We start from the raw sequence: 24680 nt of genomic DNA on the forward strand, positions 1-24680 counted from the left end.
TTGGTGTGACCTTATCCTTAGCAGTTCTATACCCTTGGCCATATAGTGTAGTTGCTGTTTTTTGTTTTTTTTACAGAAAGTAGCTTTAATATGGTTAGTGGCAGACTTAGTGATTAACATGAGTCATTCATGTTGAAGTTTTGATTTCAAGTTTGGTGCAAAAAAATCAAAGAATGTGAATTCACTGCATTGCCCCTTTGAATAAAAGTATCTGTACAGTTTTTGGTTGCCATCTGAACAAGTTTACCCATGAATAAACATGTATATTAACTAATTATATCATTTTCAATGTGTTAAAATTATATCATTTTAAATGCATTAAAATAAATATTCTCCTATTTTAAATGAAAATTCTCTAATATTCTCATTAATCGAGAATATTCTCAGTAATATTCTCCAAAAGGTTATTCTCAAGAATTTAACATCACTACCCTGACTTTGATCCTGGAAGATGCATCTTTTTATTTAAGCCATTGCAGGAGACATTGGGGAAGAGAGCTATTTTAAAATCGCATGTACTTTCTCACTTTAAGTAAAGCTAATTTAATTCTCACATGTGAAAACACCTTGCCTCCCCACCAGAAACAAAGCAGATGAACAGCCATTGCTTCCTCAAGGAACCCGTGGTGTAATAATACATACTCATAGTCCAAAATCCAACGGAGAACTTCACATCTGAGGGTTCCTTACAGCATGGATTTAACGTTGAAAGACACCCCTGAGCTTCTATCATAGCATTTGTGCCTATTATTATTATGCTGGGATAGCTCAGTCAGTAGAGCATGAGTCTCGTAAGGTTGGGGTTGTGGGTTCGAATCCCATGCTGGGTGAAAGATTCCTGCATTGCAGGGGGTTGGACTAAATGACCCGCATGGCCCTTTCCAACCCCTACAGTTCTGTGATATCATTAAAATGCTTTAAAATGTCTAGGGGCTTTGCAAAAATTAAACTACAGCACAAATCATTCCCCACGGGTTTACAATCTTAAACACACAGGAGTAGGACGAGAGAGTGTTTTCTCCCCCCTCTCAGAATCTTTGAACCCCTCAAGTCTGGGGGAACCCCATGCAATTTAATTGCAAGAAAGTCAGGATAGCATCTGGAGGTTCCTCAATTTTACTCTCTATTTAATGGCAGCAACAGGTTTGCAAAGGAGCAAGCCCTATCAAGACGTGGGTGGCACTGTGGGTTAAACTAAAAAGCCTAGGGCTTGCTGATCAGAAGGTCGGCGGTTCAAATCCCCGCGACGGGGTGAGCTCCCGTTGCTCGGTCCCTGCTACTGCCAACCTAGCAGTTCGAAAGCACACCAGTGCAAGTAGATCAATAGGTACCGCTCCGGCAGGAAGGTAAATGTTGTTTCCGTGCGCTGCTCTGGTTCGCCAGAAGCGGTTTAGTCATGCTGGCCACATGTACGCCGGCTCCCTTGGCCAATAAAGCCAGATGAGCTCCGCAACCCCAGAGTCGGCCACGACTGGACCTAATGGTCAGGGATCCCTTTACCTTTTAAGCCCTATCAAACACGGTTAGGTTTATTTCAGAGTAAGCAGGCATAGGATGATGTGTGAATTGTGTGTAGTTTGTGTCATTCCCGCCCCCTTCCTATTATTTCTCTCTGTGTGTGATTATTGTGTATTTCTGCTATATGTTCGCTCATAAATGCCGTACGTAATTCTTGTTTTAAATCGAAAGTCCAAACCATAGAACTTGAGAAAATGAAATGATTTTTTTATTTTAAAAAAATGTGTGTTCTACCCAGTATAGAATGTTTGCTGCCTTATCCTGGAGTGATTTCACCAGCAAGTGGCTTAGGGCTTGTTGCCATCATTCTCTTTGCCTTGACTCTCAAAGTGTTTGCATTTTGAATTTTCTCCCTTGCGCACAAATGCACCCATGTTTGCATATTATGATTTCATACGTTTGGTATTATTTGAGTCTCAAAGAGCTCTCTGGTAACGTACTTAAGGGAATAAGCCAGCCCTCTTTGCTTTGGACTTGGCACGGTCAGCGATCGAGATCTCGTCCCTCATCGAGAGTTCCCTCTTTCCCATCTTGGGTGATGGGTAATGCTTTTCCGCTTAGCGTCAACCTATGTTCCCATCAATACCTCTTAAGTCGTTGCATGAACCTGCCTCTTCTCTGCAAGGTTGTCCCCAGGCATCTGACTGCCCAAGCTTTGGGCAAACACTTGGTCTTATTTCCTGGCCTCTTCTGCCAACCAAGGCTTTTGGTGATAGACCCGAGAACGATATATCTTGCATTCCAGCTGTTTCTGCAAGTACATAGTTTCTGGTCATCCTGCTTTTTGCAAAAGGGTTCTTTTTCTTTGCAAAGATCTAGTGGCTCAGTTAGTTCAGGCCAAATTGTGAAATTGAGATCTCCTCCTTCTGCTATAATAATAATAATATTTTTTTATCATTTATACCCCACCCATCTGGCTGGATTTTCCCAGCCACTCTGAGCGGCTCCCAACAGAATTAAAAGCACAATTAAAAGTACTTCGCCCCTCTTTTTTGCACCCCTCTTAGATTTTCCAGGGACGCGGGTGGCGCTGTGGCCTAGGGCTTGCCAATCAGAAGGTCAGCGGTTCAAATCCCCTGGACCTCGGTGTCCAGGCTGGACAATGGGGGTGGAGACACTCCTTCAGGTATACTGAGCCGAGGCCGTTTAGGGCTTTCAAGGTCAGCACCAACACTTTGAATTGTGCTCTGAAACGTAAAAAGTTAAAGGTAAAGGACCCCTGACAGTTAAGTTCAGTCGTCAACGACTCTGGGGTTGTGGCACTCATCTCGCTCTACTGGCCAAAGGAGCCGGCGTTTGTCCGCAGACAGTTTTTCCAGGTCATGTGGCCAGCATGACTAAGCCACTTCTGGCGGATACGCCGTTTACCTTCCTGCCGGAGCAGTACCTATTTGTCTACTTGCACTTTGACGTGCTTTCAAACTGCTAGGTTGGCAGGAGCTGTGATTGAACTACTGGTGCTTACCCCGTCACGGGGATTCGAACCGCTGACCTTCCGATCAGCAAGCCCAAGAGGCTCAGTGGTTTAGACCACAGCACCGCACTTGGAAACATACTAGGAGCGAATGTAGGTCTTTCAGTACCGGTGTTATACGGTCTCGGCCGCCACTCCCAGTCACCAGTCTAGTTGTAAGTGAATGATCCAATGAAGCCCCCCCCCCCCCAAATACATAGGTGAAGTAACAAATGAGTTAAGGGGAGCCATAGTTCCTCAAAGGAAGCAGTTGCTGTCCGGTGCGCTTCAACGCCCCATGTTGCTGTTCAACAAAATACAATGCAAATTGCCAAACAATCATTATCAAATTGCTAACTGTTCTGGAGCAAATTCAAATACCTGCTCGCTATAGTTTAACAGCTGCTCTGCAAGAAATGTAGTGCATTACAGAAGGCTTGTTTTTGATTCTGTATCTTTGCATTTTTGTTTTCCTCTCTTCTTTTTTTTGTAAACTGCCTACTTGCGATCAAGGGCCGTGTAAATTTTGCTCAGGGAATAAGTGTCAAAGAAAATGGGGAGCAGGTCATGCTAACCTTGAACCGTTATGAGATTATTTGAAATATGGCGAGGGTTCTTGGGCAGCAGACTGGTTGGCAAAATTACTTCCTCCCTTCCAGGCCTGCAAATTCCTTTTGCTTTTATTGGGGCTGGTCATTTATTGGATCCCATCTCATTCCCTTAGTACTGCCTGTCCGGACACCCTACGCTGCCATGCAACGTCCTCAAGTTCAAATCGACCACCATTATGCTTGACTGTGGGCTGGATATGACCTCGACGCTCAACTTCCTGCCCCTGCCTTTGGTCCAGAGGTACGTCCTCAGGCTCCTTGCACGCTTTCCGGTTCTGCTTTCCGCTTCGTAAGCTAGATTTTGGGGAGGGGGAAGTTTAGGGGGTGAGGGCATTCTTTCTGGGAGGAAAGCCCAGACCTGACTTGCCTGGGAAAGGAGGTTGTTTTTTTTTTTCAAATGAGCCCGCAGCATCGCCCGATAGCATAAATAGACTTAGTCCACTTAAAAATTCCCTTTATCAAAATAACGTCCTTTGGCTCAGTAGATGGAAAACGGTTTATGGATTTATCGATTCGGTTTTCCAGATAATTTATTCTAAGCTTCAGTAAAGTATTGCGGCAGCGGCTCAGCGCAAGTGAGGTCACAGATCTGTCATCTTTTCTGGCTTCTTCAGGCAAGGAGAGATAAATGGGAGGCAGGAGGAAAGTGCAAGCTTGCCAGGCGTATATCTCCCCCTCCCAGACACACAGCAGCCCACCCCACAAATTAAAAAGTAGATATGTTACAGGATCTTCAACATAATCAGAAAAGGAAGTGGGTCTCCCGATGGGTCCCGATTCCTGTGCGCTGGGAAATCCTTGTCACAGCTCAAACGAAGGGAGGGCAAGGGGGCAGAGGTGTTCCTGGCTTCACATTTCTCTGCCTCGTCTCTGCTTCCAGATTGGAGCTAGTTTGCAAGGAGAGTCTCCCTTGATTAGACGCCGGCTGGCAAAGGGGCTGACTGCTGCCCAGTCTACCGGGGGGCGCGATGCAACACTTGCCCCGTCACGGGCAACGGCAACCCATGCTACGCCTCTGGACTACATGGGCCGTTGGCCTGATCCAACAGAGCTCTTCTTATGTGCTAAGCATATCCCTTCAGACCATGCATGCCCTGACCTTCGTACAAGCAGATTGCTCCCACGTGGAGAGCTGCCTGTACAGATTCCTAGCTTCCTTTTCGGGATCGTAAGTTGTTTTAAACTGTTTTTAACTGTAACCTATGGGGACGTAGGTGGCGCTGTGTGTTAAACCACAGAGCCTAGGACTTGCCGATCAGAAGGTCGCTGGTTTGAATCCCCGCAACAGGGTGAGCTCCCATTGCTCAGCCCCAGCTCCTGCCCACTTAGCAGTTCAGAAGCATGTCAAAGTGCAAGTAGATAAATAGGTACTGCTCCGGCGGGAAGGTAAATGGCATTTCCGTGCGCTGCTCTGGTTCGCCAGAAGCGGCTTAGTCATGCTGGCCACATGACCCAGAAGCTATACTCTGGCTCCCTCGGCCTATAGAGCGAGATGAGCGCCACAACCCCAGAGTCGTCCACAACTGGACCTAACGGTCAGGGGTCCCTTTACCCTTACCTAACTGTAACCTGCCCTGAGACCTTAGGGTAAAGGGTGGGTGATTAATAATAACAGATAATAATAATAGTAATTAATACAAATAATAATTAATAGTAGTAGATGTGATCGCACCACCACCAGAACTAATTTTCCAAGGAACTTGGTTTACTTTCGTAAGCAGCCTGTACGTGGTTCTGGGAACAATGAGGTTGAACAATTGAAACTTCTCCTCCTGTAACAGAATCCGACTGCGGAGATGCTGAAATCCAGTCGCAGGGAGGCTGTTAACCTTTCCTGTCTAGAGGAGCGTCACATTTGCTTGTTTTATTTATGTGTCGTGTCGAGCTATTTAGGATTAATCAATCACTTCATTACACCGTCAGGAGCCCGTCGGCGAGAGTTGCTTTATTTGGGAGGCTTCTGGGAAGAGAGCCTCAATATCGCGGGAGACGTTGATTGTCCCCCCCTCCCACTCCCCTCTTGCATATTGCATCATCGAAAGGGAACATCTTGTGCTTATCGGGGAGGAGCGTAAAGTTCCTGGGCGAGCAGCTCACCTCTTAATCATCTTCTCTCTTTAAAGAGTACAGTGAGAGAGAGAAAGTATTTGATCCCCTGCTAAATTTGCCCGTTTGCCCCCCGACGAAGAAATGACCAGTCCATAATTTTAATGGTAGGTTTATTGTAGCTGTGAGAGACTGAATAACAACAGGAAAAGCCCCAGAAACCCAGAAGACAAAAGTCAGAGATTGATGTGCATTAGAATGAGTGAAATAAGTATTTGATGCCCTATCAACCAGCCAGATGTCAGGCTACCTGGTATTTTCACTGTATGCAATGAGCTGAGATTAGAAGCACCTGCTGTAAGGGAGAGAGAGGTCTTACCTGTTATCACCTGTCAACAGGAGCTGAAAGGTTAGACTACCACAATGTGTTGCATGGAGGGGCTGCCCTTGAAAACTGTTTGGAAGCTGTTGGCTTCCCAGGATTTAAAAATTAATCCATTAATGGTAAGGCCCGGGAAGTATTAAAGCTCAGTCGTGGCTCTGTCTGGGGCTCAATATTTTCAATTTTTTCAAATCATTTTTTTATGATCTGGCTGGGTCTATTACGAGTTGCAGCCTGAAACATGTGGAGGAGCACTATGTGGGGGAAAGGTGACTTAGCTGTGCTACATTTGTGAAATCTACGTGGAGCATCAATAACTTAATTTTTTATTATTATTACTATTATTATTTTAAATTTTTATACCGCCCTATACCTGGAGGTCATATTATGCCGTTCTCTGAAAATGGGTGCTGATGTTGTCATAAAACCCATTAACACAGCTTTTTCCCCCTTTTCTTTTCCTGTAGTCCAAGGCTATCTAAGCTCCCTGGTTGGATCTTAAAAGATGGGAGCACTTTTCTAGACAAGGTAATGTACAACTGGGATTGGGTTTTTCAGCGAGCCTGGCTAATTAGCCAGCACCGTTGAGCTTGGACAAACTCTGATTTAACTGGGGAGAAAATCAAAAGCAATTGCATTTCCAGGCCAAATCCTTTGAGTCCTGCCCTTTATGATTCTTAGCCCCGTCTTTTACAAAATTAATAATAAAATATTATTATTTACAAAAAAGATTTTTTTTTTTTGCAAAAAGAATACAGTGGTACCTTGGTTCTCAAACTTAATCCATTCCTGAAGTCCGTTCCAAAACCAAAGCGTTCCAAAACCAAGGCGCGCTTTCCTATAGAAAGTAATGCAAAATGGATTAATCTGTTTCCGACTTTTAAAAGCAACCCCTAAAACAGCAATTTAACATGAATTTTACTATCTAACGAGACCACTCATCCATAAAATGAAAGCAATACATTGTACTGCAGTCACACAATCAATCAGTAAGTAGCTGATCTGGGTTCCGCACAGTCACAAAAACAAACAAAAAAAGAGCCGCAAAAACAAAAAGGCAAAATAAATAGCAAAAACAGACAGACCTCAGCTTAACCCTCAAAACGGAACTGTGGCACTCAAAATGGAAGTGTGGCACTCAGATCGGAAGTGTAACACTCAAAACTGAGCACGTTCGGCTTCTGAGAAAAGTTCGCAAACCAGAACACTTACTTCCGGGTTTGCAGTGTTTGGGTTCCAAGTTGTTTGGGTACCAAGGCGTTTGAGAACCAAGGTAACACTGTACCTTGAAATGTCTCCCCGCCCCTCGTGCTTTTCCCCTGGACTCTGTTGGAGACTTTGGAGGGAATGCTTCAGAAACTACCATATTTTTTGCACCATAACACTCACTTTTAGAAAGTAAGGGGAAATGTCTGTGCGTGTTATGGAGGAAATGCCTACGGATGGCATGCCTACGGATTTTCCTCCTCTAAAAACTACGTGCATGTTATGGTCGGGTGCGTGTTATAGAGTGAAAAATACGGTAAGAAGTGTTTTACAGGATCAGGCCCATCTAGTCCAGCATCCTGTTGTCACAGGGAATGCACAAGTCGCGGCGTATGTTGAATCCCTGAGCATTGCAAGACGCCCCGTCAGCCGCATGGATACAATGCGTTCCACAATCGCATCGGAAGCCTCTCGGAGGCGCTGCCTGTAGTGGGCCCCTTTAATTATGACTCCTGCTGCGCTTCTTATATTGACCGTTGCGCTTGCTTCGAATGACAAACAAATTGACCAGTTCTCCACACAGCCTGGGAGTCTGGGGTCAAAGGTGGGTGCTTTGTCATGTAAGGAGGAAGGCCCTTCTTTTTAAGACTGGAGGAGGCATTGAAATTCACCCAGTCTACCCATAATTCACCTTTTAACATAACTGGATGAGGTTAAGCGCCCCCTGCCATTTGAAGTAATTACTCGTTTGTTAGAACTTGCCAAAAATTGCTAGAATTTCTGAAGAGCTGAAGCCAGGGGGATACACTGTAGAGAAGGTAATGCACTGTTTGGTAAACATGCAACCTATAACTTTGGGGGGAGCTCCCCCCCAAAAAAAAACCCTTTTCCCCGTGTAGAGAACTGTACAGCAGCATAGTGCATGCATCATTTGATTGCTGAGAGACATCGCTGCCTTCGTTGTCTAAGCAGCCATTGCTCCCATCTCATCTCAGACCTATTTGCATGCGCAGCAATCAACTTGCCGGACGGAGCAAAGGGAGAAAGACTAATTTAACAGGCCTGGGAGAATATTAATGTGGATGTCTGGAGGAACTCACAGGGTGGTTTCCATCTCCAAACCCGACGGAGTGAAAGTACAGAATGTGGGGAAGGAAGGAAGTGCCAAGGGAAAGAGAGGTTTGGTGGAGATTTCCGGGAGAGAACGGGGCCGGCCCTGATTTTCGGCAGACCCTGAGGAAGATCCGCACCAGATCCCTAACCCTGCCTGCCTCCGATGCCAGGCCTGAGGAGCGTGTCAGGATTGGCAGGTGTCCATCCATTCAGCTACAGCCCTTTGCAATGGCCGGATGTTCGGATGCAGCTTGTGAGCTGTTTGGCCATCGCGGCCTATAAGCGCCGGCAGGTGAAGCCCAGAGTGTGGTCCTCTGCTGCCCTCGCTGTCTCCTAGCCTCAAATTTCTTCCTTTTCAGCTGAGGGTCTTCTCTCTTCTCCTCCCCTCCCATTTCCCAGGAGCTGAAAGACTGTGCTGGCCGGGCGTTTGTGGATTCCGTCCCAGAGTTCTGCTTGCCGGAGGTGAGTCTTCGCAGGATCCTGGGTGCCAAACTGTGACCACCCTACTTTTGGTCCCCAGCTGGAACCATCAAAGGGTTCTCGAACCCGCTGCTTCCCTCTGCTGATTTCAAAGAGGCTTGCAGGGGTCGGAGGAGTCCCAAGCCATCCACCTCGCTTTGGAGAAAATGCACGTTTCACGGGAGGCTCTTATTGAAATAATGCCCATTGCTAGATGACTTTCCGATTCATTTCTCAAAGCCACTTACGGCTCCTGTTGCAATTTAAGGGAAAGCGGAACTGCAAACGATGGTTGTTTTTTGAACATTTATTTCGCTGCAGGCCCCTTAAGGGAGAAACAGCAGCTTACTAAGAGTGCAAAATAATAACACTCAGCGCTTTATATAGAGTGCTTTCCAGAAGGGAGCATTACATATATTATCTCGGGAATTGTCACAAACAACCCTGTAAGGTGGGCTAAAGTTGTTTTTTTGTCTGTGTTGCTGATTTGCCTGAGGCTGAAAGAGAGAACAGCTTTCCCAAAACCTGCTGATGTTCCAGCTCCCCACCTGGCCAATATATATATATAATTTGGACACTTGAATGCACCTCATTCCTCAGAACGAAATCATTTTGGACCTTTTTTCCTACCGGCTAAGCCTTCTCAACAGGGAGGTGGTTGGCATTCAGACAATGTGGGTCGTGGGGGGTCTCTCTTCCCATCCCCTGTCTCCTCGTCCTTATTTTCTTTGCCTGGACAGTGTAATCTACTATTTGCCCCATTTATCTGTCATTTATCTGTCCCAGAAATTCCAGCAGCTGGACTCTTAATCTCAGGGCTGTGGGTTCGAATCCCACTTTGGGCAAAAGGTTCTTGCATTGCAGGGGATTGGACTACAGTGGTACCTCAGGTTAAGTACTTAATTGGTTCCAGAAATCTGCTCTTAACCTGAAACGTTCTTAACCTGAAGCGGACTTTCCCATTGAAAGTAATGGAAAGTGGATTGATCCGTTCCAGATGATGAAAAACACCCCCTAAAACAGCAATTTAACATGAATTTTACTGTTTCACGAGACCATTGATCCATAAAATGAAGGCAATAACCAATGTCCTGTACTATAAAATAAATAAGACAGTATTTTAGATGAAAAAAAATAACATTTATTTCTTTTCTTACGTGCACTCACTGTTTGGAGGGGGCTCAGGGTCCTCTTCCACAATCACAATCGGCTTGGCTCCCGGCATTCGTGGAGGCCTCAGAGAGCTCCTGCAGCTGGAGCCCAGCCTCTGCAGGCCCCGTGGACATTGGGGCTTGGCTCCTGGCATTAGCAGAGCTGCTCTAGGCACCGCGGATGTAGGGGCTTGGTTCCCTGCATTCACAGAGCCCTCAGACAGCTCCGTGGGCACCGCTGATGTCCGGGTTTGCCTCCAGGCAGCAGCGAGACCTCCGAGAGCTTGGACAGCTTACTTCCGGGTTACAATCGTTTGTAACCCGACAAAATGTAAGTTGAAGCATTCGTAACCCGAGGTACCACTTTACAGATTCTTACCCATCCAGGGGGGGCAGTCTTCCTCCCACTCAGTCTCAGTTTTGCCCTTGCAGGACTCAGCAGGGGCGAGGAAGATGGAGGCAAACCCAGAATCAACTGGCTCTGCTGCCTCCCAGTGTCTCTAGCGCCACCTACTGTTAGTCTCCTTGCATTCTGCCCTCCCAGTCCCACTGGGCCACCAGCCACCCCTGAGAGCACCTGCTTGGCATGCAGAAGTCCCCAGATTTCAATCCACAACACCAGCGCTTTAAGATCAAGCAACAGATGCGTCAGGGGGAGAGACGTTTCTCTGCTTGAGACGCAAAGAAGCAGACTTTCCTGAGCAAATGGGACCAAAGGTTTCCTGAGAACGTAAGGAGAGCCTGCAGGATCAAGCCAGTGGCCCACCTAGACCAGCATCCTGTTCTCAGAGTGGGCAGTGAGATCAGGGCCAGATTTAGGTTTGATGAGGCCCTAAGCTCCTGAAGGTAATGGGGCCCTTTATATCTCCAGCTGTCCTTTGCCAACAACAAATTGCCGCTGTTTTTTGTGTTGAATATATGCTATACGGCAATTTATGGACCTAATGGGTATCTAAAGCCATTTGCACATAACAAATAGGAGCCTACGCAACACAAAACACTGTTGCTGTATGTAGGTTTTATTTCATTTGTTTTTTATCTTATATTTTGGAAATGTACATCCAGGGTTTTTTTCCTTTAAATTTTGTGGGGGGCCCCAAGAGAGCAGGGCCCTAAGCTATAGCTGGTTTAGTTTATACGTAAATCAGGCACTGAGCGAGATGCCCCTATGGGGAGCCCCACCTAGCAGCTCTCTCCCTGCCTCAGACATGAGAGGGAAACCTCATCCATCAGGCTTAGCAGCCACTGAGTGTCTTATCCTCTGTGAATCTGCCTAATCCTCTTTTCAATCCCACCTCTGTTGGTGGCCTGGCCTCCCTGACTCTGAATTGTACAGCTAGAAGGGACCCAAAGGCTCATCTTGTCAGCCCCGCGATCTCAGAGGTAGTTTTCCTGCGTGCAGAAAGTCCCCGAATTCCTCTCCAGCCAAAATGAACTTCCTGGCAGGAAGGGGGGAGGACAGAGAGCTCAGGGAATGCAAGTGGGGTGCTGCAACACAAAGTTGCTGTTTGGAGTGGACCTGTTCGCTCTTCCAGTCAGTGAGCCATGCTCTCCTCTGTGATGCGTTCGGCAGGAGCTTGAGGCTGCCAGGGGGAGCCAGGCAATGTCCCACCCAGCAAGACCCAGGGTCCAGAGATGCATTTTAAATAAAAGGACACATTCTGCTCATGTAAAAACACCAGGCAGGCCCCACAAATAACCCAGAGATGCATTTTAAATGAAAGGACACATTCTGCTCATGTAAAAACACCAGGCAGGCCCCACAAATAACCCAGAGATGCATTTGAAATAAAAGGACACATTCTACTTATGCAAAAACACCAGGCAGGCCCCACAAATAACCCAGAGATGCGTTTTAAATAAAAGGACACATTCTACTCGTGTGAAAACACCAGGCAGGCCCCACAAATAACCCAGAGATGCATTTGAAATGAAAGGACACATTCTACTCATGTAAAAACACCAGGCAGGCCCCACAAATAACCCAGAGATGCATTTTAAATAAAAGGACACATTCTACTTATGTAAAAACACCAGGCAGGCCCCACAAATAACCCAGAGATGCATTTTAAATAAAAGCACACATTCTACTCATGCAAAAACACGCTGATTCCCGGACCGGCCATGGGCTGGATTTAGAAGACGATTGGGCTGGATCCGGCCCCCGGGCCTTAGTTTGCCTACCCATGGACTAGATGATCCATCACAGCTCTGCAATTCTATGATTCCATTGCCCAGTCTCTGGGTTGTGGGTTACAACAGATGCTCTTATTTTATTCCACCTCCCACCCAGTTTTCCATTTCCTTTGTGGACTGAATGCCTCCCCCCCCCCAACCTCCCCTAAAAAAGCAAAAGAACCGTCAGGTCTTAAGTTAGCCGCCATGGGACTTTTTGAGCCGCTGTGTTTTGAGCAGCCATGTTGACCCATTTCTCGGCTGTTACCTTCGAATCGATGGGAAGGTAATTTTTCCACTTGACGACTATTGAATCCCATTAGCTGCTCCATAATAACTGAGTTAGAGGTTTAAGTTTCTGGTAAGTTTTCCAGACCAACATAATCGAGGGTTATAGCCTTACCAGTAAATATTTCCAATTACAGTTCCTGTTACGGGGATGCAAAAAATCATTTTGTCTCCTCCTCCGACCTTGGCTGACCCTACCTACCTATTCCTCTGCCTGGAGAACAGTCTGGAGAGGACAGGTTTAGTTCCAGCCCCAAATGTAACTATTGCAACCTAACTATTATAAATCAAACATATTTAAGATTCTAGGCCATCCTTGAGGACCCAGGCCTTGCCTTCCAGCTGCTTCCCACCTCCCCTTCTAATAGTTGCCTCCTCTCAGCTTTTCATCTCAGAAATCTTGGCCCCTTGGATAGAATCACAGAATCGTCGAGTTGGAAGGGTCACCTAGCCCAAGCCTTTGAAATGCAGGAATATTTTGCCCAGTGTGGGACTCGAACCCACAACCCGGAGAGTAAGGGTCTCACAATCTACTTGCAATGGGCCCCTGGCTGGACCCCAGGGTCAAACAGGCCCAAGAAGGAGGGAAACCACTCAATAGGGCCAAAGGAGCGGAAACGAGAGCGAGACATAGACTGAGGAGATCTGGAGAAAAGGGAAAAGTCATGTCAGAAGCAGAGCATTGCTGGGCCCTCACTACACCCTGAGCAGTGTGGTGGTCAGAGTACTGGATTAAGACCTGGGAGACCAGGGTTCGAATCCTAACACTGGGAAATCCAATGATGCTGAATGTTGGAAGGTTCAAGACAGGTAAAAGGAAGCATTTGTCCAAGCAATGCCATAGTTAAACTGTGGAACTCCTTGCCACAAGAGGCAGTAATGGCCACCAACCTGGATGGCTTTAGAAGAGGATTGGACCAATTCATGGAGGAGGAGAGGGCTATCGATGGCCACCAGCCTGGACGGCAATGCTCTGCCTCTGTAGTTGGAGGCAGCAGCGCTTCTGGGTACCAGTTGCTGCAAACCACAGGAGGGCGAGAGTTGCTCTTGGGTTCGAATCCTCCTTGCGGGTTTCCCACAGGCACCCAGTTGGCCACAGCAGGAGCAGGATGCTGGGCTCAATAGCCTCCTCTGACATTCTGAGGGAGGGAGAAGACTTTTTTAGGAGGTTGCATTTCCCAACAGCGCCTTACTGTGGCGATCACACAGGGTCGCCAGACGTTTAACGGTCTATAGATCCCTGTGCCACCACTGTGTTCGCTTCCCCGCTGCCACCAACCCATTAAAAGGTAAAGGACCCCTGACCATTAGGTCCAGTCGTGACCGACTCTGGAGTTGCGGCGCTCATCTCGCTTTATTGGCCGAGGGAGCCGGCGTACAGCTTCCGGGTCATGTGGCCAGCAGGACTAAGCTGTTTCTGGTGAACCAGAGCAGCGCACGGAAACGCTGTTTACCTTCCCGCTGGAGCGGTACCTATTTATCTACTTGCACTTTGGCGTGCTTTCGAACTGCTAGGTTGGCAGGAGCAGGGATCGAGCAACGGGAGCTCACCCCGCTGCGGGGACTCAAACCGCCAACCTTCTGATCAGCAAGTCCTAGGCTCTGTGGTTGAACCCACAGCACATCCCTAACTCTCGGGTAAAACACTGAGTCCAGACAGTTGTTAAAAGTGAACCAAAAAAAACAAGTTTATTTTACAAACATTAACAAGTTTATGGTTTCTCAGATAATATTCCTGTTGGTATCTTAACTTTAGTTTCTTTACCGGCCTATACCTTCCTAATACCTTCTGACTGATTATCTCAACTGTTTGACTGACTCCTCTTAACAAATTCTCTCCCTCTCTCACGCCAGACTAGCCCAACCCACAGTCTTCTCTTCTTTGTCTCGTCTAACTCCAGACTGTCTTCTCAACCACCCTAACTCTAACTCTCCCAAAAACCTCCGTGCTTAAACCTTATACACAGTTAATTCTGCCCCTTGGGCTCCCATTGATTAGTCATTTTACAATTAGTTAACCCTTTCCTTATGAACCCAGTATGATGTCACACACCTAGGAAGGGGGAACGCCACACGTACGCTCTCTGTTTTCAGATGGAGCTGATTGACCTGTCGACGGTGGACGTCATCCTGATCTCAAACTACCACTGCATGATGGCCTTGCCCTACATTACGGAGCACACCGGGTTCACCGGAACCGTCTACGCCACCGAGCCGACAGTTCAAATTGGCAGGTAAGAAGAAAAAAACCTCATTTTATCTCCTCGCCTTGAGGGCAAGATGTAGAGGACGACACCGGAAAGAGGAGCGTTGCCTCTCTAATGTTCTTGAGAGGCTTTTAAGACACGGCTGAGAGCGAGCCAAGGAAGTTCTTCTTCGCAGCTTTAAGTGTGTGCACTGCATGCTTGACTTCTTCCCAAATGTTGTGAGTCAGTTTGGGCTCCTCTGTTTGGCAGGCCTGGGCAGAGCAATTAAATGGTGCTAGACGGTGTTGCGCTCACAGAAAACATCTGCCGCTGCTTCCGTGGTGGGCAGCACAGTGTGGTGTAGTGGTTAAGAGCAGTGGACTTGTAATCTGGTGAACCGGGTTTGCTTCCCCGCTCCTCCACATGCAGCTGCTGGGTGACCTTGGGCTAGTCCCAGTTCTCTGAAGTCTCTTAGCCTCACTCACTTCACAGAGTATTTGTTGTGGGGGATGAAGGGAAAGGAGATTGTTAGCCGCTTTGAGACTCCTTCGGGTAGTGATAAAGTGGGATATCAAATCTAAACTCCTCTTCTTCTCAGCCTCACTCACCTCACAGAGTGTTTGTTGTGGGGGAGGAAGGGAAAGGAGAATGTGAGCCGGTTTGAGACTCCTTCAGGTAGTGATAAAGCGGGATATCAAATCCAAACTCTTCTACTCTTCGACACATGCCAGGGACACACTCCTCTGTTTTGCAAGTTGCTAAATGCAGAATCACAAGATCGTAGAATTGGAAGGAACCCTGGGTGTGCTGGGCGCGGGGGTAACCCGAGCAACGTGGTCCAGGTCCAGTCCCGAATCCAAGGGTTCCACGAGGAGTCAGTCTGACAGGGCGAAGGCAGGACACGAGGCAGGAAACCAGGCAAGGTCAGGCACAGGATCACAGCAACATTGCTCCCACAACCTGGGACGGGGTCCAGCAGCCTTTTATCTCTGTCGGGTAACGGCCGGTCCTGATCCCCCGGCAACTCACTTCCCTGTCTCGCCCGAAGGCGAGCACTCCTCCTGCGAGTACTCAGGTCTCTCCTTCTCTCAGATCTCAGTCTCTGGAGCTCCGGAGATGTCAGTGGATTACTAGACCCAGAGGCCGCCTCAGCCTCCCCTGCCCCAACCAATAGAGGAGCAGCTGTAAGTGATGGCCCAGCTGGAGGCAACGAGGTAATCCCTGCATCTGGAGCCAGGGCAGGCTCAGGCCCCTAACTCGGCCCAGCTGGTGCTTGTTGCAGGGGAACCTGTGCAGACTGGGGCTCTTCAGAATCAGGCCCAAGGCTAGGTTCAGCTACCGCCTGAGGCCAAGGATCCGGTGCAGACTGAGACTCCTCTGGCTCCGAGCCCGAGTCCCAGGCCATCACACTGGGGATCATCTAGTCCGACCCCCTGCAAGAGGCAGGAATACGCAGCTGTCCCTTATGGGAATCGAACCTGCAAACTTGGTGTTATCAGCACCATGCTCTGACTCAGCTATCCAGAAGGATAAATTGCTGGATTGAATGGGAAGGCTTGTAGAAAACTAGCGTGTCAGGAAAAATGGGTTGAGCATTACCTCCCAGACCTGCTTGGAATTTTTAATACTGGGGAGCAAACAGACATGAAAGTGCTCAGTCACTACAATCTGGTCCTGATAAGCTAGTGTGAGAGCCAGTGTGGTGTAGTGGTTAGGAGCAGTGGACTTGTAATCTGGTGAACCAGGTTCGCGTCCCCGCTCCTCCACATGCAGCTGCTGGGTGACCTTGGGCCAGTCACACTTCTCTGAAGTCTCTCAGCCCCACTCACCTCACAGAGTGTTTGTTGTGGGGGAGGAAGGGAAAGGAGAATGTGAGCCGCTTTGAGACTCCTTAGGGTAGTGATAGAGCGGGATATCAAATCCAAACTCTTCTACTCTTCTTCCTCTACAAGTGAGACCCACAACAAAAAAACTGCAGTATGTGAAACCTGCCCACCTCCAAGGTACTCTGGGTTGCATGGAAGTTGTAGTTAAGACAGTCATGTTTATTCATTTCAAAATGTCTACTCTGAGTAGGAATAACATTGGTTGCAGGGTTCAGTTAGCATTCTGCGACCACCCTCCGTTGTTTTGGGACTTCTTCCCCCACCCTTAAGGGTGTTTCCCCCCCTAAATATTTTTTATACCTCTGCCCATCATGGGGTCCCACCGAGCCAGCTGATGCCTGTCGCTTGAGTCTGGATATCTACTTAAGGGGACCTGCCTTCTCACCCCTGACCTTTGGAAATGGGGAGAGCAGTTCCGGTGTGCCATCAAAGCCTTTTCTCGCTTTTGCTGCTGCTGTTGCTGTCAGAAGCTTATCCTACTCTCAAGTGGGACCCTGGCAGAGACACATGGCTGACTGGCATGTTCTCTCCCTGCTGGTCTTTCATTCGGGAGCTTCATTAGCTTTCTTCTGCCCGAACATCACAGCGACCAATGCCAACAGACACCGGCACACTTAGGGATCCGCAGAGTCTTCGCAGCTTGCGTGACAGACCTCAGCAGCTCAGCATTTTGGCTGATCTACTTTATTTACATATAAACACACACAGAGCACTGCAGCATGGCACCCTCTCTCTCTAGCATCAGACCAGAGCAGGAATTATAACAGTTGGTCCTCTCTGCAGGCTTCTGATGGAGGAGCTGGTCAACTTCATTGAGCGGGTGCCCAAGGCTCAGTCTGCCTCCATGTGGAAGAATAAGGAAGTGCAAAGGTAAGGATGGACACGCCCCCTCCGCAGGGCACCTCCCATGGGAACGGGTATGTGTGTCTGGGGGGGCACTCCCCCTACGGTTTGGTTTCTCGCCCTGCTGCTCAGCTGCCCAACCCTCAGAGCTGCTTGCGTCAGTCAGAACAGCATTTTCCAAACATTTTGGGGGCCATTTGCCCCATTGGTTCCATAATCTCATCCCCAGTGCCCCTCTAAAGGTAAAGGGACCCCTGACCGTTAGGTCCAGTCATGGCCGACTCTGGGGTTGCGGCGCTCATCTCGCTTTATTGGCCGAGGGAGCTGGCGTACAACTTCTGGGTCATGAGGCCAGCATGACTAAGCCGCTTCTGGCGAACCAGAGCAGCGTACGGAAACGCCGTTTACATTCCCACCAGAGTGGTACCTACCGTATTTTTCCCTCTATAACACACAGATTTTTTCTCCTAAAAAAGGAAGGGGAAATGTCTGTGCGTGTTATTGAGCGAATGTGTGGTCCCTGGAGCCAAATGGCGCGAGGGGAGGCAAAAAAAATCAGGCAAAAATCAAATCGCGCATCTCAGAGAAGGGAAATCTGAAAAGAGGAAGAGGCTGCTTTCCTGCATTCTGCCTCAGGGTCTTACTGCCCACCCACCTCTGTTTCCTTGCTGTGTTTGCTCAAACGGAACAAAGAGCAGGGAAAGCCCCTCCCCTCCAGGCAAGCAGAGGGGAAAGCAGCGTGTCGTCTCTGTGCTCCGGTGCTGCTGAAAACATGCAGGAGGGAGAGAGAGAGAGAGAGAGAGAGAGAGAGAGAGCGCGAGCGAGCACTGGCTGGCTTGGGTGGGTAGGTGAGGGAAAACTTTTGCCTTCCTTTCCTCCCTCCCGTTAAACCCCTCTCCTGCATTCTTAGCCAGCTGCTTCTCTGCACACCCCTCTCCTGCTCCTTGTCCCTTCTGTGTTTTTCCTTCCCTCCCCACTTAAAATGTGGTTAAAAAGCATGGATCCACATGGATCCTCAGGATCTTTGCATTGGGTCACCCCAAATTCACCATCAGATCACATAGCATGTCCATGGCTACAGCCTGCCCCCCCAAAATCACGCACCCACTGTTGCCTGGGGCTGCAATGGTGCAAAAATGTGGTTAAAAAGCATGGATCCACATGGATTCTCAGGATCTTTGCATTGGGTCACCCCAAATTTACTATCAGATCACATAGCATGTCCATGGCTACAGCCTGCCCCCCCAAAATCACGCACCCACTGTTGCCTGGGGCTGCAATGGTGCAAAAACGTGGTTACAAAGCATGGATCCACATGGATCCTCAGGATCTTTGCATTGGGTCACCCCAAATTCACTATCAGATCACATAGCATGTCCATGGCTACAGCCTGCCCCCCAAAAATCACACACCCATTGTTGCCTGGGGCTGCAATGGTGCAAAAATGTGGTTACAAAGCATGGATCCACAGGGATTCTCAGGATTTTTGCATTGGGTCACCCCAAATTCACCATCAGATCACATGTCTGTGGCCACAGCATGAAGCACAAAAATGATACATCCACTGTTTCATTCAGAATGTTTTTCCCCTTGTTTTCCTCCTCTAAAAACGATGTGCGTGTTATGGTCAGGTGCGTGTTATAGAGCGAAAAATACGGTATTTATCTACTTGCACTTTGACATGCTTTCGAACTGCTACGTTGGCAGGAGCAGTGACCGAGCAATGGGAGCTCACCCCGTCGCAGGGATTCGAACCGCCGACCTTCTGATCGGCTACCCTACAAAAAGCATTATTATTATTAGTACGAATAATTATTTTACTTTTTATACCGCTCTTCATCCGTAGATCTCGGGGCTGTTCACAGCATAAAAACACAGTGGTTTGCAGGGCCCACTAAGGAAGATAATAGCACAATAAAATTCGAAACAGGGAGGATTCATTGCACATTTATTCAAAATCCAATTGGAACCATTCAGTTTAATGAACTAATTCAGCAGAATTGATGGACTCAGCCCAATGATGCCAGCTTTCCAAAGTTTGGAAGTCAGTTACACCCTCCTGCTGCCCCCTTGCCTCTTAGGCTGCCCCCCCCAGGTAATCCCCACCTCTAGGCGGGGGAGGGGGAGAACCACCAACTTTGGAACCACTGACTTAGAACAACAAAATCAACAATACCCCAGGGACCGCAGAACCTCAAGGACCACCTCTCTCCATATGAACCTACCCAGACCCTGCAATCATCCCCTAAGGTCCTTCTTTGTTTGCCTGCTCCATGTGAGGCCCAGAGGGGGGCAACACGAGAACGGGGCCTTTTCTGCAGTGGCTCCCCATCTGTGAGGGGCTCGCCTGGCACCTTCATTATACACCTTAGGTGCCAGGTGAAGCTATTCTTCTTCAACCAGGTTGACATTTTACTGTGTTTTTAAATATTTTGTTGGGGGCCACCCAGAGTCGCTGGGGCAACTCAGTCGTATGGGCAGCACATGAATAGGAAAATTATTATTAATATTTGGCTGGTTGACATCCGGGGCCCTCTTAAATGTGCCGTGGAAGCGGGTGGGGATGCTGGGTTGCCTTTGTTCTTATTTTTATTACGTATTTTGTGTGTGGCTTAGGGCCCCCGTATCTACGGGACGCCTTTCCTGGTCTGCCCCGCAGAGGACCTTAAGGTCCATGAATAACCATAGTTTAGAGGTCCCGGGCCCTAAGGAAGTCAGACTATCCTCCACCAGGGCCAGGGCCTTCTCAGTGATGGCTCCGACCTGGTGGAATGCTCTGTCCCATGAGCCTAGGGCCCTGCAGGATTTAACCTCCTTCCATCGGGCCTGTAAGACAGAGCTATTCCGCCTGGCCTTTAATTTGAATTCAGACTGATCTTTTATATCCCTTCCCCTCGCCTTTTTATGAATATCACCCGCTCTGAGACCCCACAGCTAATTCTCCCCTGGCCTCCTCGCTGGCCCAAGTAGGACCAATTCAGCCAGCTAGCCCTGGTGACTATCTAATGCTTATTGGATGGCTTTCCCCCAAATTGATTTTTGAACTTTGAATTTTATTGTTATTCATGCTTTTATACTGTATTTTATGCTGCTTCTATGTTGTATTACAATTAAGTGTACTAAATTTGTTGTTAGCCACCCTGAACCCGGTTTTTGAACCGGGGAGGGCAGGGTATAAATAAAAATGTATTATTATTATTATTATTATTATTATTATTATTATTATATCATTTTCTGTTGTGAACCGCCCAGAGATCTACTGCTATAGGGCGGCATGCGGATTAGATTTTTTAAAAAAACCAATAATACAATAATGGAAAATCACAACAAAACAGCAGAGTGGACAAAAGCCCAAGCTTTTGAATACCGATGAACTAATAGATCTTAAAGGCCTGGGAGGACCTGAGCATGATGGGACTCTCCCCAGCGCATGGCGCATGGCACTAGTGCCTTTGAAACAGAGCATGGCCAGCGAATCCGTGAATCCATGAAGGTTTTGAGCATCTCCGCTTGGCGCTGTCAGGTTGGGTCCTTGACGGAGAGGCCTGGAGAAGAGGAGGTTAAGGGGTGATATGATAGCTATGTTCAAATATATAAAAGGATGTCACATAGAGGAGGGAGAAAGGTTGTTTTCTGCTGCTCCAGAGAAGCGGACACGGAGCAATGGTTCCAAACTACAAGAAAGAAGATTCCACCTAAACATTAGGAGGAACTTCCTGACAGTAAGAGCTGTTTGACAGTGGAATTTGCTGCCAAGGAGTGTGGTGGAGTCTCCTTCTTTGGAGGTCTTTAAGCAGAGGCTTGACAACCATATGTCAGGAGTGCTCTGATGGTGTTTCCTGCTTGGCAGGGGGTTGGACTCGATGGCCCTTGTGGTCTCTTCCAACTCTATGATTCTATGATTCTACGTCAGCCCCGAGTTGGGCTGGCTGTGCCCAAATCGGTGCCTCTTTCCTAGGGTGGGTGAGATAGCGGCTTTTGAAAACAGGGGACACCCCCAAGCGAGCGCAATGTTAAGCCGATCTCCTTTTATTTTGAGTCACCCGTGAACCGCGTTCAGCTTGTCGGTGGTGCCTCTTCCCCTCTTTTCACAGCAGCCTGGAGCGTTCCCTGTGTTTATATCACTTTGCAGCTCAGAAACTTCCAGCCCCGATTGGGTTGTGTGCAACCGAGCCGCTCCCTTTCTTGTAGGAAACGTCGGCGCCTTTTAAACGGAAAGCTCTGCAAGGAATATACTTAGTGCATCAGGGCAGCTGATGGTTTTTACTCCATTACCGTCTGCAATCTAATGGCTGGCAACTCCAAACCCCACTGAGTTGTGGTGCTGCGGTGGCTGACATTGTATTTCCCCTTTCATTCCTCCAACTCAAACAACGGCACCTTCTGGATGAGTGCCATGGAATTGGGGGGTGGTTTTGCAGGGAGGATGACAGAGGGGGTGCCCTCCCTTTACAGTGGTGCCCCGCAAGACGAACGCCTCGCAAGACGGAAAACCCGCTAGACGAAAGGGTTTTCCGTTTTGGAGGCGCTTCGCTAAACGGATTTCCCTATGGGCTTGCTTTGCAAAACGAAATGTCTTGCGAGTTCCTGCGGGTTTTTTCCCCTTTCCCCCCCTTTTCCTAAGCCGCTTATCAGCTGATCCGCTAAAAGCCGCTAAACCGCTAACAGCGCTAATCCGCTAAGCAGTCAATGGGCTTGCTTCGCAAGACGAAAAAAACGCTATATGAAGAGCCTCACGGAACGGATTAATTTCGTCTTGCGAGGCACCACTGTATTAATGTTTCTAAGCATGGTTTTATGCAGGGGTCAGCAAACTTTTTCAGCAGGGGGCCGGTCCACTGTCCCTCAGACCTTGGGGGCGGACGGCGGACTATATTTTTTAAAAAAATAATGAACGAATTCCTATGCCCCACTAATAACCCAGAGATGTATTGTAAATAAAAGGACACATTCTACTCATGTAAAAACATTCCCGAACCGTCCGCAGGCTGGATTTAGAAGGCGATTGGGCCGGATCCGGCCACCGGGCCTTAGTTTGCCTACCCATGGTTTTATGGAGATCTCTCTTATTTTAATGAAAGTGTGTCTTAGAAATTTGCAATAACTTGGAGAAAACAGGCTGGGTGTTGGGTTTCCTATGGCATTCCATCCAAAGAGGACACGTTATTTTATTATTTTTACATTCATATTCCACCTTGTCCTCCAAGGAGCTCAAGAGATGATTCTCTCCCTCCCTCATTTAATCTCCCACAACACCCCTACAAGGGAGGTTAGGCTGAGAGGCAGTGAGTGGCCCAAGGCCACCCAGTGAACATCATGGCTGAGCGAGGATTTGAACCCAGGTCTCTCCCAGGTCCTAGTTTGACACTCTAACCACCCCCACGCACTCTGACTCTCTTCTGTTGGCCTCTGTAGAAATTACAGGTTTTGTGCGCTAGGTGAACATGGAGACATTGGCAGGAGCAATCCTCAACACTTGCTTCAGTCTCCCAAAAATTATGGAGGAGGAGGTCAGTGGCCCAAACGATTCCCCAGTAAATCAGCTCCTTTCAAACAAATGGATCGACAGAAGTTGACCGGTTTTCACAAATCATCGGAAATGGGTTGGAATGAGCTTTTGATTTAGCATCTGTTTAATATACAAAGTAAGAACCCAATTCTTCTTCCCCTCGCTGGCAGCTCTCACTGCCTTCCTGCCTGGGCTCCTCGTACTGTAAGAGATTTATGGCCAAAGAGACGGCCATCCTTTTTATGTACCTTGACGCTGCCATTCTCGGATGTCGTTCTCCAGCTTCCTTTGCGAAGAAAGGGGGGGAGTCTGCAACAATGGCGGCTTTTCCAAGGAATAAAAGGTTTTAATACTTGTCTCAAAATTTCTGTTTAAAAAACCAGTTTCCTCCCCTTCCTTTTGCCTTCTGAGTGCTTACTCGCACAGCACACAATCTGCTCGTGTTTTCCGAATCTTCCAGCACATTTTTGGCATTGGCAGTGGATATGCATATTGCAAATTGATTTCTCTTCATTAAACTACGGAACGCCCTCCCGCAGGAAGTTGTGATTTCTAAAACTCAGCATGAGTTTCTCAAAAATAAGGCATGCCAGACCAATCTGATTTCTTTCTTTCTTTTTTGACGGAATTACAAACTTGGTGGGTCAGGGGAATGCTGTGGACATAGTGTATCTTGATTTCAGTAAGGCTTTTGACAAAGTCCCCCTTGATATTCTCACGAGGAAGCTGGTAAAATGTGGGTTGAACGAGGTAACTGTTAGGTGGATTTGTAGCTGGTTGACTGACAGAACCCAAAGAGTATTCATTAATGGTTCCTCGTAACAAGTGGGGTGCCACAGGGTTATGTCCTGGGCCCATTGTTGTTCAACGTCTTTATAAATGACTTAAATGAAGGAACTGAGGGGATACTCATCCGATTTGCAGATGACACCAAACTGGGAGGGGTAGCTAATGCCGCAGAAGGCAGAATTTGAATTCAAAATGACCTTAACGAATTGCAGAACTGGGCACAAGCAAAGAAAATGAATTTCAATAGGGACAAACGTCAGGCTCTGCACTTAGCTGAACAAAATAACACAACACGATGGCCAATAACAATGGCACTAAACACTATTTACAGTGGTACCTCAGGTTAACAGACGCTTCAGGTTACAGACTCCGCTAACCCAGAAATAGTACCTCAGGTTAAGAACTTTGCTTCAGGATGAGAACAGAAATCGTGCTCTGGCGGCGTGGCGGCAGCAGGAGGCCACATTAGCTAAAGTGGTGCTTCAGGTTAAGAACAGTTTCAGGTTAAGAACGGACCTCCGGAACGAATTAAGTTCTTAATCCGAGGTACCACTGTATAAAGGGTAAGGGGGACCCCTGACCATTAGGTCCAGTCGTGGCCAACTCTGGGGTTGTGGTGCTCATCTCACTTTATTGGCCGAGGGAGCCGGCGTACAGCTTCCGGGTCTGGTGGCCAGCATGACTAAGCCGCTTCTGGCGAACCAGAGCAGCACACGGAAACGCCGTTTACCTTCCCGCCGGAGCGATACCTATTTATCTACTTGCACTTTGACGTGCTTTCAAACTGCTAGGTTGGCAGGAGCAGGGACCGAGCAACGGGAGCTCACCCCCTCGCGGGGATTCGAACCGCCAACCTTCTGATCGGCAAGTCCTAGGCTCTGTGGTTTAGAGCACAGCGCCACCCGCGTCCCTTGTACTACTGTATAGACTAATACAAATGATCAGAAATTGCAACCAAAGTCTCTAAATCTTCTTCACCAGTTGCTGTAGAATAATTCAAAAGTTCGATATATACATAGTCTGTCACCAAATGTCACCGAAACAGAGTTAGGCTCTGCACTTAGG

At 48.0% G+C, this 24680-nt stretch overlaps 1 protein-coding gene and 1 long non-coding RNA gene across 2 annotated transcripts in view; one reads left to right on the plus strand and one right to left on the minus strand.

Annotated features, from left to right (window-relative positions):
* LOC310842216 overlaps positions 1-24680 on the minus strand; it is a 554664-nt gene that overhangs the window by 388515 nt on the left and 141469 nt on the right. The gene's annotated exons all lie outside the window — the stretch shown is intronic.
* INTS9 (integrator complex subunit 9) overlaps positions 1-24680 on the plus strand; it is a 71749-nt gene that overhangs the window by 3410 nt on the left and 43659 nt on the right. Inside the window, exons 2-6 of the mRNA XM_083733381.1 lie at positions 3696-3823; positions 6478-6538; positions 8729-8791; positions 14497-14636; positions 17258-17344. Coding sequence (XP_083589507.1) covers positions 3696-3823; positions 6478-6538; positions 8729-8791; positions 14497-14636; positions 17258-17344 — 479 coding nt within the window. The remainder of the gene's footprint in view (positions 1-3695; positions 3824-6477; positions 6539-8728; positions 8792-14496; positions 14637-17257; positions 17345-24680) is intronic.

Source organism: Podarcis gaigeae (assembly GCF_964106915.1).
Source record: "Podarcis gaigeae genome assembly, chromosome: 3".
Lineage (NCBI taxonomy): Eukaryota > Metazoa > Chordata > Lepidosauria > Squamata > Lacertidae > Podarcis > Podarcis gaigeae.